At 32.8% G+C, this 14721-nt stretch overlaps 2 protein-coding genes across 5 annotated transcripts; both read left to right on the forward strand.

The window, feature by feature from the left end:
* Positions 1–29: 29 nt before the first annotated feature.
* On the forward strand, positions 30–14466 carry LOC110836494 (tRNA endonuclease ANKZF1-like). Of its 3 annotated transcripts, XM_087356525.1 has the most exons (14): positions 30–135; positions 5319–5503; positions 5923–6123; positions 6733–7031; positions 7539–7653; positions 8333–8487; positions 9188–9410; positions 9666–9842; positions 10097–10426; positions 10519–10816; positions 11432–11573; positions 11716–11889; positions 12122–12167; positions 13882–14466. In XM_087356525.1, the coding sequence occupies exons 2-14, from the start codon at positions 5392–5394 to the stop codon at positions 13893–13895; spliced, it is 2286 nt and encodes a 761-aa protein (XP_087212651.1). In that variant the 5' UTR covers positions 30–135; positions 5319–5391; the 3' UTR covers positions 13896–14466. The 3 variants fall into 3 exon arrangements, with proteins under 3 accessions (XP_087212651.1, XP_087212649.1, XP_087212650.1); XM_087356523.1 differs by lacking the exon at positions 13882–14466 and having other exon boundaries at positions 12122–13258; XM_087356524.1 differs by lacking the exon at positions 13882–14466 and having other exon boundaries at positions 10100–10426; positions 12122–13258.
* On the forward strand, positions 105–4395 carry LOC110836499 (ADP-ribosylation factor-like protein 6-interacting protein 6). 2 transcript variants are annotated; one of them, XM_022077742.2, is made up of 3 exons: positions 105–518; positions 1626–1905; positions 2575–4395. In XM_022077742.2, exons 1-3 carry the CDS (start codon positions 329–331, stop codon positions 2666–2668), a joined length of 564 nt encoding a protein of 187 aa, XP_021933434.1. In that variant the 5' UTR covers positions 105–328; the 3' UTR covers positions 2669–4395. The 2 variants fall into 2 exon arrangements, with proteins under 2 accessions (XP_021933434.1, XP_087212663.1); XM_087356537.1 differs by lacking the exon at positions 105–518 and adding an exon at positions 1168–1363.
* Positions 14467–14721: the final 255 nt, after the last annotated feature.

Here is a 14721-nt window from a genome sequence, read left to right on the forward strand (position 1 = left end):
GAAGTAGCGTCAACAAAAGCACGTGGGAATAAGAGTGAAAGTACATGTGACGCAATAGAATGCAACCATCTTGGCGCATGTGCAAATCGGACCAACTGCAGGTGTTGTTTGTGTGTCGCTGAGGAATTTATTTAGGTAAGAATGCAAGTTGAATGTACGTGTTTAAATATACAATTAAATATTTTTACTCGATAATGCACTGGTTTATGGCACAGGAAAGCAGCTAATCATCAGGACTGGGACTTTAGCAATTCTTTTGACTAACATTTAGCATTATAAGAATTGGGACATTTAAGGGGGTTTTCGTTGGAACTTGTGATCCGTGAAAATGTTCAAGAAACGTCAACAATATCTTACTAAGTACAAAGAAGAATCACACGTTCAGAATGGCCATGATTTATCCTTTTCAAATGAAGACCACAAAGCAGCTCGTCGTTACTGTACAGAGTTGAAGTTGGCCCTCTTTTTGTTTTACGTTTCCTTCATTATCGTATGCAGCAAACTGGTGCTTGTAAATAGTAAGTATAACTTTAATTATGTATAAATCGGTTTGTGAAATATATGAGCAAAACTCTTAATAATATAATACGTTCACAGCTGTTAGCGAGGTGTTAAGGCTTTGAGTACAGACCAGTTATAACTGCTTCAGTTAACGCTGGAATATGTTAGGGTGTTTGGTGGCGCTGTTGTGACTACTGTAGGATCATTCTGAGCAATGAATAAGATTAAGGAATGCATTCTGGTGTGCTCCTTTGATATTGCATGATGTGCACGAAATTAACACATAGATCTGGCCCTGCCTCAGTTCGCAAGATTTAACTCGAGAACCGCATGACGGATTCGATGGAAATTTAGTGACGTTATGCTGTTGGGGACAACTCCAAATAGCATTTTTAAATTTTCTACAATCGGTAATGCCAACATGACGGACGAACAAATTTGTGAGTTTCGTTAGTAGCGCCACTTTCAATAGGTCCATACAGTGATGTATGTTTGCAGAATTTCGAAAAATACGATAAGTTGGGAGATAAAATTCTTTGTGCCACGTAAAATAACACAATGGTGGCTTCAGGAAAGAAAAATGATTTAATCCTGTTACCCCATGCATGCAAGCCCAGTTTACTACCACCTTGCTAACATGCCTTGTGATGCACCAATCTTAACTTATTTTCCTTAAATAAAACATTAATACTGCATGATCTGGAAATTTGGAAACTGAACAGTTACAAGCAAGATAATTGACAGAGCTTTTATTAATAATTCAGAATTAGCAAAGTATGCATGTGTGTATTCTAGTATGGATGACACCTTTCCAATTTTGTATACAAAATGTTGCATTTTGCAGAAACTTTTAAACACCTGGGTGAGTGTGTGTGTGTGTAAGTGAACCTGTATGATGTACAAAATGTATTTATTTAAATACCAAAATTATACATATTTATAAATTTTGGCTATAGAAATATTACTCTTCAGTTTATTAGAAAAAGATTGTAAGAAATAAAATAGAATTTACTTTTTTAGTCTTTTCATGAAAGTACAGAAAAAACTGCTTCAGTTTCAATATTGTGAAGATTGCCAGCTGTTTTCTTTAATATTTAATTATGGTAACACATATCTGTTTGCAGGAGAATTTTTTCAAAACTCATATGTTCATTGTAAAACATATTGGGCCACATCATCATTTGGGACATACAGACTTCTTAGTGATGATAATAAGATCAAGATATCAGAGTTGCTTCTGACATCCAACAGTGTTGTGAGAGATTATGTGGATCATTTGAAATGGCTGTTATTGCCATTGCTTGCTGGAATAGGTGTGACTATTCTGACTTGGAATATAATTTACATTGACAGTTACATTCCAGGTATCAATCCTCCCACCCCATTCTCACCTACAAAAAACAGGTATGTATATTGAAAGGTAGCATAGTTATTTTTTGCCCAGGACAGGGTCTGGTGGAGGGCTTTGGTTAATTTAGTGTTGAACCTTTGAGTTTCATAAGCCATCTAGTTAGTTAGTTAGTTAGCATAGTTATTTAATTTACATACAAAATTAGTAAGGAAAGCACTGTGTTTGTCAAATTCAGTCCTTGAGTCCTAAATGGGAGAAAGCCAAATGCCATTTATGAATATTTAATTACTTTAAAAAATTGATTTTTTACAATTACTGTGTTTCTTAAAGTACTTAAGTCAGAGGAAGTCTACTTAACACAGGAATGTTTATGACTAAAAATGTTAAATTTTTGATTGTTGCAAAATAGACTCACCATAATTTTTTTATTTTCTACAAAATGAAATTATTTGCTACCATTTGTTGGATAACTGAATGTTATGTATTTCAACACATTCTTTATCACTGGTGAGGGACATTTTATTCTGGGTTTTGTTGGTCAAGTTTCTGTGATCTTACTACAACTGAAAAACTCTGTTTTTGTTGTGGTCTTATTATGTATACATTTTTTCTTTTCTTTCTTGTCTTTTTTGTGTTACATATTTTCTTGTAATGCTGCTTTGTGATTATGGGCCAACTTATTCTTACACATGAAATACAACATAATGCTTTTCTTTTCTCAGGAAACAACATAGCTCCAGATTCCCCTTGGTTTATATTATAGCTATTGTAAATGGCTTCCTCGTCTTTCTTCTGATGGTCTTCCATTGGTATTAGAGCTTCATCATACAAAGGCCCTGGAAGTAATGTCATTTGTCATCACGTTAGAACGTCTGCAAGCCTGGTTAACAAAAGGAAAATATTGTGAATTGATAAAAGTATGATTTGTACTTACAAACTGACATCTGAGGTGCAACTTTCAGTTTTACTTAACGTTAGACTATTTTGCAGAGAAGCTATTGCTTTATCAGCTAATAAGACTGAAAGTGGACTTCAGTAGCATATTCAGAAAAGACCACTCCCTCCTCCTCTTCATGCCATGACAGCTGACAATAAAACCTCTACAGAAACTGAGTCCTGAATTTTTTATAGTAGAGATAAGTTATCAGCTTTCTTTCTTTCTTTGGAAGAACGTGAGTATGTCATGTTTTGTCGTGCAGTGTTAACTTGCAGAATTGTACTGATTTTAGCAAAATACATATCTGGATCCAGGCACTTGTCAGATTTAGAAAGTTTGATATGGCAAGAGAGTACATAACACAGTAATGTAATTGTATATTTGTTGTGGAAGAGCACATTTTAGATTCATTGCTTTTGCAATCAGACATTAACAATTTAACAAACAACATTTGTTAAATGTAAGTAAATTGAATACTGTAATTAATATATTGGTTGAGGTGTTGGAAATATTTTAGGTTCTTCCTCGTAGAGGTAAAATAAATTTACTTGAATGGATTGAACATTGTAATATCAGTATATGAATTATGTATGTAAAGCTTTGTATACATTATCACTATTGAGAGAATAAAATTTAATTTTGTTATGTTGTATAATGTAAGAATGATACAAGGAATATCTGCTTGTTTTGTCTTCTGATAATATTATATGCATGTCTTACAAAATTGAATCATTTATTTATTTAAGAATTTTGACAGATTGGCTAGGAACTACTAATAATGAAAAAACTGCCACCATCAGGAATTACTCTTAATACAGTATGCATTTATATGTCCACTGATTATTTAAGATTGACGCTTTTGTAACACATGAAAGAACTAAACATTTTATAACTAGCCCAGCTGTATTATTTTGTATCATTCAGAATCACTAGTTTCAAATTTTATGTTTAGAATGGACTTATAATTGCTGCCAGTGTTTAAAAATTGTTTGTTATGGAGAACATATTCGTAACCTTATATGAAGTTGTTTTATTTGGTTCCAGAATGTCGTATATTTTGCTTTGTTTTGACCCAGTTTTCTTCTTCACTAAACAATAAACATTGAAACTTGACCTGTTAAATAATGTTCTTCCAGTTACTTGAGTGGAATCTTTTTCTATACACCTTATTTTGAAGATCAGTTTCATGTAATCATGTTCAGAAAGAGTGAAAAATATGTGTATTTGTAATATTTTTTATTTATTTATTGTTGTGATTTCTAGAATTTAGTGAACCTTCTTAATCGTTATTGTACCTGTGAGTTATTAAATATTGTATTGTAGGCCCATTATAACAGCTGACTAATGTCTTTTGTTCTGCATGTTGCTTTAGGAGTAAAGTTCTATTTTCTGTTATCATCTGCTTCAGTGTCTCTTTTGAAAGTATTGTCACTTTTCACAATTTGTGTAATAATAAAAGATGACCAAAAAGTACATACAGTGCGGTTAATATTTATTCTTTTTATTATCTGTTGTGTTTTATTTTTGTAATGTTAAAATTGGTTTATGTAGTGTGATTTATACTGTATTTGTATTTATGTAGCAAATATAACATAATAAGTATAAAGTTTTGTACTTCACTGATAATTACCCAGTATTGGTTGTCTTGCTGAAAATATACCAGATTGAGCCTGGTTAACTCAGTAAGTGACTGGCTGTAGATTCGGTGACTAGGTTTTGATATCCAGGAGAACCATTGATATTGTTCTTCACTACAGCATGGCAGGGTGCTTAAGAACAGGGACAGCATACCAAAACTGCAAACTAAGCAGATGATTTAAAGAATTGTAATATAATTTTGAGGGACATGAAACAACATGATTGACTTATGAAAACTACAGATTTAGCCTTTGGTAAAATATTGAAGCTAGATATATGAAATGTTACTTGGAGAGAAATTATGGTAATTTTGACAGACTAACATCTTATTCTTGAAATCCAAAGTTGTACAAATTCAGTGTAATTCAGATCTGTACTAACTGAAATGAATCACAAGTGTACACACTGAATCATCTGCTAGTAACTTACCTAATATTAATTTGCAATTTAGCCAGCTTCCTTCAATCGAATTTTGAGTACTCTTTGTCAAAATTTTTCTAATTTATTCAGTTGTAATATTCTAAGCTATCTTTGGCTGAAGTTTTGATATGTTGGACTTAATTGGAATATTTAAAATATTCAAAACAAATGGAACACCTACATGTAATTTTCTATCACCTATTTTTATTTCATCATAGAGAAGAAGTCAGACATACTTGTCAGTGGCCTAGAATGTGCAGAAACATAATTTGGTTTGTATGCCCAGTACTCTTAGTCGGGGTCGGTATACAGCCAACTGTCATGCTCCACTCCCAGATCGGACTTTTCTGAATCTTGGATTGAGTTCTGTGCACTTCCTACTGGCAAGCTTGTTTGGCAACTGCTCTACCAGCATTGTTGCATCACAGTATGTAAATTTCACTAGTACTATATTTTTCTCATGTTTTTCAGAATTCCATAAGTAAGAGTAAAATATTCTGGACTGAAACAGCAGAAATACTACATATACTTTTGATCAGTAATTATGGAGTATAAAGTGTACAATATATTTGAAACAGAACAATTTAATAAAATCACCAGAGGTTTGAAGATAGCACAGTGTATGGGATCAAATTCGATTGGTGATATGCTTGCAAGTAAGTATATAAAACATCTGTTGCCACAATAGGTTTTTATTTAAGACTTTAAAGAATATATTCTGCTTTAAATTTCACCCAAAAGAGGTGTTTATCCTCATAATATATTATTCAAAATCCAATATAATATCTTCCCATCTAGCATATATATTCCAAATTGTCTCTACCCTTTAGGTTTCTGTCTAAAATTCTGTATTTTTCATCTTTCCCATGAGTGCTTCATTTATATTTCATCTCATCCCCCTTGATTTGATCATCCTAATATTTGTTATATTTAATTTTGTAATCAAACTGCTGTGTTACTTAACTTTTTATATTTATTTTTAACTCAACACTGTAATGTTTACCAAATTTTACGTTTATTATAATTAACTCATTAATATGTTATAACTAAACTTACCCAATTTGTCTTATTTTAGACAGTGCTGAAAGCCAGAAACTCTGCAAGCCTGAAGATATAAGTATATCTGAGACATTGTTCTGCTCCTTCTGTAATGAAAAATTTGAAGATCGAGCTCAACAACGATTGCACTACAAGCTGGACCGGCATAGATATAATTTGAAACAAAAACTGAGTGGTTTGAAATCTGTCACAGAAGAAAAATTTGCACAACTTGCAGGTATGGGAATTTATCTTGAAATGGCAGTTTATCAGTTGTTTTCTTTTGATTTACTTACATTTATTTTTAAAATTGTTGTTGCTGCTGTGCACATTGACCAATGGGTACTTGAAACACACTAATTTACAATCTATGCAAATGTAACCATTTAAATAAGCTCTGTGGTGTGAAAGCAATGTAAAGTTATAAAGCTAATACATACTTCAAACAATATTTTTATTATGGAAAATTAAAACACTCTTGTTTGGAACAAAAAAATTTCACAATGTTAATCAGTTTTGTAGTGAACAGCCACTCTTATTTTTCTGCATTTTCACTGCATTTTAAATGTCTTGCACATGTGTGTGCGCGTGCACACGCGCGCGCTTGCACACATATTTATGTACTGCATAAATTAAATGTACTTTCATGGCCCAGGTTTTGTATATTATACAAAAGAAAATATATATTAGGTACTGGAAGAGGTTTACTGTATGTAGTAGAATACACTCTTCATTAATAAAGCTTTGGTATAATAACAATATAAATAGGATTATCCATGCACACCTGTTTTTGATAGTGTAGTGATGGAGTCATTAATAGTGATTTCTGAACTTACTATTTTTCCAGATGATCTGTCAAGCATTTCAGGCTCTGAATCTGACAGTGAAGAAGAAGGTGACAGTTCAGATTTTGTACCATCATCAGCTGCAAAACTTGGTTCATACAAGAGTAATGAGTTGATGCAGGTCAGGGGCTGTGAAGATGATGCCACTGGTTCCCTTCCTGGAAATAAACAAGATGACAGTGGTGCTGAAAAGAGACATGAACATTTGAGATTGATGGCAGCAAGACATGCAAAAATTTTCTTTGAAAATGAAGATGGCAAGATACTGTCTATGTATCGATGCCTGTTACATGGAAAGAAGGCATGTGAATTTTGGATTTTGATTTATAATTCATTAACATTTGAGATTTGTCTTAAAGGAGAAATGTATGAACAGAGCAATTATCTCTATATATGTGCCTTGAATAGTGTTTGTAGATAATTCAACTTTCTAACTACATGGTACAAGGTCTTCCTTCAGCAGTTGATATGTGCATCAGGAAGTTACCTGTTTTGAAATTGAAGAAATTGCTACTGGATACACTTCTGTTCAGTTCATTGCCTCATATTCTGTTTCTTTAAAACTCATTTTTGCAATTCCTCACCAAAAAAGTAAAGTTTGTTGTGAAGTCTATTATGATACCTTGAATTTAGACAGGTAACCAGAGATAAATTAAGTGCCAAGGACATATGGATCAAATAGTTTTAGATTTCATTCTTGATCAAAACTATTAAATGGCTACAGTAATTAATTTATTTTCAGCACTCTGATGGCATTTTTCAACAATACATGTAAAATAGGTGTGTATGTTGTTCTTGGCTGTTTCAGGATGAATTAGAGAAGGATGAGCAGTTGATTGCACTGGCCTTGAAGGCTGTAGCTAATCCATTGTGGGCTGTTATTATGCTTGGTGGAGGTCATTTTGCTGCAAGCATTTTCGAAGGTTTGCCACCGTTTTAGTTGGACTTAAATATTTCATTGTCCTTGCTTTTCTTCTGTTAAAACTGCATTATGAAATCCTTCATACAAAAGAATGGTTAAGTCACATTTTATTATATTAGTACTGCAATCACATTACTTCATAATGTGCTTCTTTAACCCTTCAACACCACAGGACGCTGAAATATTATTCAGTATTTGCATAAATATTATTTAATGTAAATCTTTAGTCAAGATTAAATGATTATATCCTTGCTTCAAAATTTTACTATAGCTGTGTGGTTATCCTCAGAACATAAGTACAGGGGCTAATGTAACATTTCCTACATCACTTAATAGTGTTCTTCCAGTTTCCATGCTCAATACAGACAACACAGTTTTTCTAGCTTTCTTCTCTGTTCATTCCCACCAAAATTGCTTAGTGTATCTATTTGTCCCATCAACAGTTATTTGAACAAGTTCTCTGTTAATAATAACTCAGGAGTGTCCATAGTTTTATACATTTTACTGGGGACCAAAATTGCCTATGAAATTTTTTCTGTAGCCTGTAATTTTACATGCCTTCCCCAGTGAACATTATCATGTTTTGTTATTTTATGTTATATTTATAAACTTATTTAATTTAAAAATTCTCAATAAAATATTTAAAGCATTAAGCATGCAAATCTGTTCACACTTTTCAGGGCAAGAAGTGTTAGTGCACAAGACATTTCACTGTTACACAGTTCGTTCAAGTCAAGGTGGAACTCAGAGCTCTCGTGATGGGCGGAGTGGTGGAAGTCACCCTAAAAGTGCTGGAGCCAGTCTTCGTAGATACAATGAGGCAGCATTGATACAGGTATTTATCCCATGCATTAATTTTATCAGTAACTGTATATATGAGATGTGATAAGTCAGTAAAGTGATTGACTGATTCAATAGCCAGCAGTGGCAGAGGTTTTCCCCTCCCCCCTTTACTGCTTTGTCCAGATCAACTGCGGAATCAATCCACTCTTCTATCCAACGAATATTGAGGAATCTTTTCCTGGGAGTAAAACAGGCTAAGTGTGAAGCATGGAGCTTTACCTCCTTGTTTCGCGTACTCTTTTATATCATGCATCTTAATTGAGGAAGTTAATTAATGTCACTCTTGGAATGAGGAAGTTCCTTGCTTCTTCACAACTATATGCTGATGAAAAGAAATGCTGTGTTTGAAATCTTGCAGTATGAACATTCACATTTGGTCTTCTGAAGACAAAAGACATGTGTAATTTTGTAGACGTATTTCTTTGTATGTTCTTTATTATTTTATATGTAGAGTAGATGGTTGAATACTCAAATTTTTGCTGTAATTTTAAATACTTATGTCCGTGATATAGTTGTAGCATTAAAAACATAATGACATTTTCAACAATCATTTTGTCTTACATTTGGTTTTCTCTAAATAGAATATAGATTTTATCAACTAGTGGATACGTTTGGAAGCAGAATAATATATGTTAGATATTTTGAAATAATTATGTAGCTTTTTTGAACATATTTTGTTTTGTTAATGGAAGCATGTGCAAGATATTATGCAGTCATGGTCATCTTATCTGGGTGCCTGTGGTCTTATCCTATACCATGCTGTTGGCCACAATCGAAATGTTCTTTTTGGTGGGAAGAATCCTCCTCTTAACAAGAGTGATTGTCGTCTGCGCACCATACCTTTTGCTACAAGACGTGCCACATTCAGTGAAGTCAAGCGTGTGCATACCATCCTTACCAGTGTTGAGATGTATGGTATGTTACTAAGAAAATCTTATTAAGGTTAAAAAATATAACACTGAATAGTTTAGAAAGAAGACAACACTTAACCAGAATCAGACATTTTGTCCATACTGTTGACTTTCATGATATGGAGTTGCTGGAAATTGATTTAAGGCTAGTCTTATCTTAACATACATATATATTTTACTTTAAACTTTGTATTAGACAAGCATTAAAATAAATAAGTCAGAGTTAAAATATTTTATTTTTTAACTTCATAATTTTCAGGCCCTGGAGAGGCCTTCCAAACTGCTTTTCCCCAGTCTCCAAGAAAACGAGGTTCCAAGACTCAAGCAGCAATTTATGAAAAAAGTATGTCTGGGAAAACTGCAGACTCTACAAACCAAGATCAAGATAAAAAAATTGATGGAATGAACACAGAAAGCAAACAACACCTCCTTCCAGGTGTATATCAGTATTATTTTAACACGAGTCTGTTGCTAACATAATGCCAATGCATATAGAACCTGTTTTGGCACATTTTAAAATAGTTATATATTTAATGTATATCTTCGACAGTGCTATAGCCATAACATTTTAATATACGTTGGTACTACATTCTGCCATAATTAAAAATGTTCTAATTAATTTTTTATTCTGTCAGATCTAATAAAAGCATTAACCCAGCCAAAGATTAGCAACTTTCTCTGTTCTCTCAGCAGGAACCAACAGTGAAATTACAGTTGAAAGAAATGAAGACACAAGTCCAAAAAGAGGGAGAACTAAATGTAATATTGATCGCGCTAAACCTCGTAAATCACCACATCGACCTTTGCCAGGAATTGTTACTGCTGTTCTTACTAGAAGTTCATCTGAAAGTGATGTCAGTGAAAGTCTTGGAAAGCAAATGATAGAGGAGAACATAGAGATATCATTTGAGAATCTTCAAGAGTTTTACGATACAGTACCACAGGAGATGAAAGATAAAAAGAGGTCAAAAGATAACAGTAAATGTGGCAGGAAGCAGCAAAAGAAGAAAGCTGAGAAAGGTATAGGAATTTTATTTTTGCATATTGTGTTTCATAATGTAATTATAGTTGGATTAAATATCGTGACATGTTCCTTTTCAATGCTCCTGCAGATCTGTACAGTGCATCAGTTATGGCTCTTCGACGAAAACTTTGGGCTGCATGTCGCCTTGGAGATACAGATTTGTTGATCAACTCCCTTCAGACTGTCCAACCAATAGAAGAGGAGCCAGAAAATTGTGAAACTGAGACAGTTAAAATAAATGATAATTCTGAAGCATCTAAGTATGCAAATAGAAACACTAGTATATCAAAGGTAGAATATCTGAGCTGTCTTAATGAAAATGTTGGTGAGAATAAAGAGACACTTCTGCATGTCGCTGCCCAAGGTGGACACATGGACATTATTAGGTATAAATGAATATCTTATCATTAATTTAAACTCTTACTTACTTTTCTGTAGTTGTGTGACAGGTATCTTAACAGGCTAATGCTATGAAGCACTTGTACAAGAATAATTTAGTAAAGCTGTTGTACTAACTAGAAGTTCACAAATGTACTATGCTAAACGTTCCATACCATTATGCTGTTGACAGTTTCTAGTGTAAAGCGAATAAAAGAAATTCTATAACATCAAATATTATGTTGTATTTGACAGTAAATACAAAAGCCAAATGCATTAATGTGTTTTAACATATTCATCAATTTACTGATTTGTTTTCAGAATGATATATAATATATAACATAATCTGTTGAAATTAATATTTGAAAGTACTGTTGATTTAATTAGTGCTAGCAATTTTTATTTGAAATCAAGAGTACTCATTGAACTGTCCCTTGGCACAATGAGGCTTAAAAAAGACTGACTGCAGTATTTTGAATTTTGACTACTTTTATTGTAAATGTTAAGAAATTGAGACAGCATTATGTAGTTCTGTCCCCCCTACCCCTTACTCTCCACCACTACACATTCTGAAACACCACATACCTTATCATTGATGAGTTCACATAATTTTTTACTTTCAGGGCTCTAATGGAAGCTGGTTGTGATCCCTGTGTCAAGAACAAAAAGTTACAGACTCCGTATGTAGTCTCTGCAAACAAAGAAACACGCAACATTTTTAGGAGATTTTTGGCTGATTTTCCAGATAAATTTGATTATTCTAAGGTATAAATCATATTGATATCTGTAATAAAATAATTCTTCAATTTTCTCTCCAGAATAAAATAAAACTTAGATATATCAACATTTGGTCTTCGTTTATAGAATTATTATATGAGTCTATACTTAATCATATTTATAATTTCAGTCCCAAATTGGGGGGCCATTAACAGATGACATGGAGCAAAAAATGGTAGAGAAACGACGTGAACAGCGAAAGGTCAAACGGGAAAGAGAAAAGGAAAGAAAGAAGGAGGAGGAGGAAAAAAGAGAAGAGGAGGCTGAGAAAGAAAGATTTCTCCAGCTCAGTGACCGAGAAAAGGTAGACTTTAAGAGCACAATTCAAGCTTTCTGTAGTGCTTAGTTTTATAACTTTCATAAGGCAAGGCCTTGCCATAGTTAGTCACCAGCTCCTCACCATGGAGGCCCAGGTTCCTTCTGAGAGCAGTCCATATGGGATTTGCAGTGGACAGAGTGGCACTGTGACAGGTTTACCTTTGAGTCCTCCAGTATTAACTTGGCTAGGAATTAAAGACTTGTTCTTTCTTTTGCAGAGGGCCCTTGCTGCTGAACGGAGGTTTCTGTCACAGATAGCTGATGGTAAAGTGAAGCCAGTTGTATCTAGATGTTTTCAGTGTGCTGCAGACATTACAGGCAAAGTCCCATTTGAATATGACATTCACAGGTTTTGTAGTATAGATTGTTTAAAACAGCACAGACTCAAAATGAAAAACATGCAACAGAAATAACATACAGAAAAAAGTACATTGTTTTACATCAGCAGTTGTGAACTGGGGCATATTTCCCCAGGATTTATGTGAAGCCTCATAAGGGTGTACATGATAAATACTTCATACATTGTTAAACATTGAGAAAATAAAGTTTAAAATTTAGAAGTCTTTGTTGAGTATCTTGCTTTATAATACATAATGGCACATAGTTTGAGGTAAAAAATGGGTATGTGAAGTCTCACTATGGTATGTCAATTAAGAAAGGTTCAGAAATGTTGCATTAGACAATTTGAGAAAAAGAACACTGAATAATTGTTGTAAGTAAACAAAGACAGAATCTGTACTTGAAGCTTTCACAGTGACTAAACTCAATAAAATCTTTCCTCTCATAAATTCTAAACAAAGAACTAAGGACAAATATTACATTACCATAATTGCTAAGTAAGTGGCAAAGGACAAAACAGAAAGAGCAAAATGATATTGTTATATGTATATACAATTTATTTTTATTATAATTTTTTTCTTTGTCTTGCTTGTTCAGTGAGGTTTTTTTTTTTTCCTTTTTACAATTTTGGCATTAATGCATCACATTTTTACAGGTTTTTATTTCAGTTTATTTTGTATTTGTTGTTTGCCCATTTATGAAAATATGTGCATTTTAATATAGAGTGAATCATGTCTGTGAGCCAGGCAAGATTTTGCTTGTTTTTGAAGTTTGAGAATCAAAACTTGTTACTTTATTGTAAGCCTAGAATTTAAACTCAATACAAAACTGTGGTCAGTAGGAAAACTCACTTCATCTGATTCATTGCACATTTAATTTCTTATGTATTTCAAGTAAAGGGAAAGAATATCCAAAATGATGTGAAGAATTTATGCATTGAAATTATCTAAAATAATATTCAGACATAATTTTAGTAAATAGCGATCTGGAATAATATATAACCTGTTTATACTCCACCTCATTTATTTATGTATTTACTCTCATCTCCTTTTCATCCCTTTCCTATACATTTTGTTGAGACACTTAGCCACATATTTAGTATAATATAAATTCATTAACTTAGGTTTATTTATTACCTTTTGAAAGTAGGCATATTGGTAATGTTATAGTGAGTACAAAAGCAATGGGTAGCTGAGCTGTGAGAACAAGCTTATTGCTTCTGTTATACAGTTTGAACAATCTTATGACATGTTTCAATATACTACTAGAAAATATCATTATAGTTAAAATGGTTATAGTACTTTAAATTCTAAATATTCCCCTGCATACAGAAAATGAAGTGGAATGAATGATTCTTTAAAGAACAACTATCATCTAAAAAGAATTATCTTTCAGGATGAAGGAGATTTTAGAAGAAATACCATAGTACCACATATCAATTATTCATGCAGGATATCAATGAAATTTGATATTGTGGTTCACAAAATTCTCAGTTCAGCTTTTATTGAACTACTCCAGTTAACAAAGAAATCATGAATGAACATGAGGCTTTTTTGTCTTGTCTTGCACACTTAATTTCTCACAGATACTTCTATTCTGTTGCTTAATCACTGATTACTGGCATTAATTTCTGTTTCAGTTATTATACAATGACAGGCAGACACATTTCTGAAATATTCCACATATTGTCACACACCATTAAGCACTACATAGCAAGCTGACTGACTACAAACAAATTAAAGGAGGAAGGTGAATGAACATACTCCCAGCCTAATACATGGCAATGTGAGGGAATAAAAACATTCTGTATGTTTCTGGTTTGGATAATACATGTAAAGGAGTTTGCTTAGGGATAATAATGCAATTCACTTTGCTTGTATTTTTTAACATACCAATCTAAAATCAAATGTACACAAAAATTACAACAGTACCAAAGACTTAATTCTGATAACAGAAGTCAAGAGACCTACAGTATGGTTGATTTATAAGTGTTTGTGGGATGGAGGAGTTCAAAATCTGAGAATGTTTTAATGTTTGTAGTTGGGTGTTTTACTGCACAAAAATATTGGGTGTTGGTTCTACAACAAAATTCACTGTATAAAAATTAGTAAGAAATTAACATTATGATTTTTGAAGAATCGCCATTGTTTATTTTAAACTTCTGCAAAACTGTTAATATTGTATCAAGAGTGTACCTCTACAGAATTCAAAGTTAGATGTTTCAGTTGAACTCTTCAGTAGAAAGAAAGTAAATATGACAGAACATTTGAATAGATTTCATATAACACAACGTGATTGTCTATGTACAGAAAAATACAAATTTTGGCAGTTTTATAGCTAGTTGCAATTAAATGATAGCATTATTGGTGCATTTCTTATTAATACATATTACATTAATATTTCACATATTTATTGCTGAACTAACTGTTGTGTAGTGTGAAATGTACAAGACAATTCAGTTTTGCGGTTCATATATTGT

This window comes from Zootermopsis nevadensis, unplaced genomic scaffold (genome assembly GCF_977971745.1).
Source record: "Zootermopsis nevadensis isolate Lab colony 2312 unplaced genomic scaffold, Znev_1.0 Znev_ptg000027l, whole genome shotgun sequence".
NCBI lineage: Eukaryota > Metazoa > Arthropoda > Insecta > Blattodea > Termopsidae > Zootermopsis > Zootermopsis nevadensis.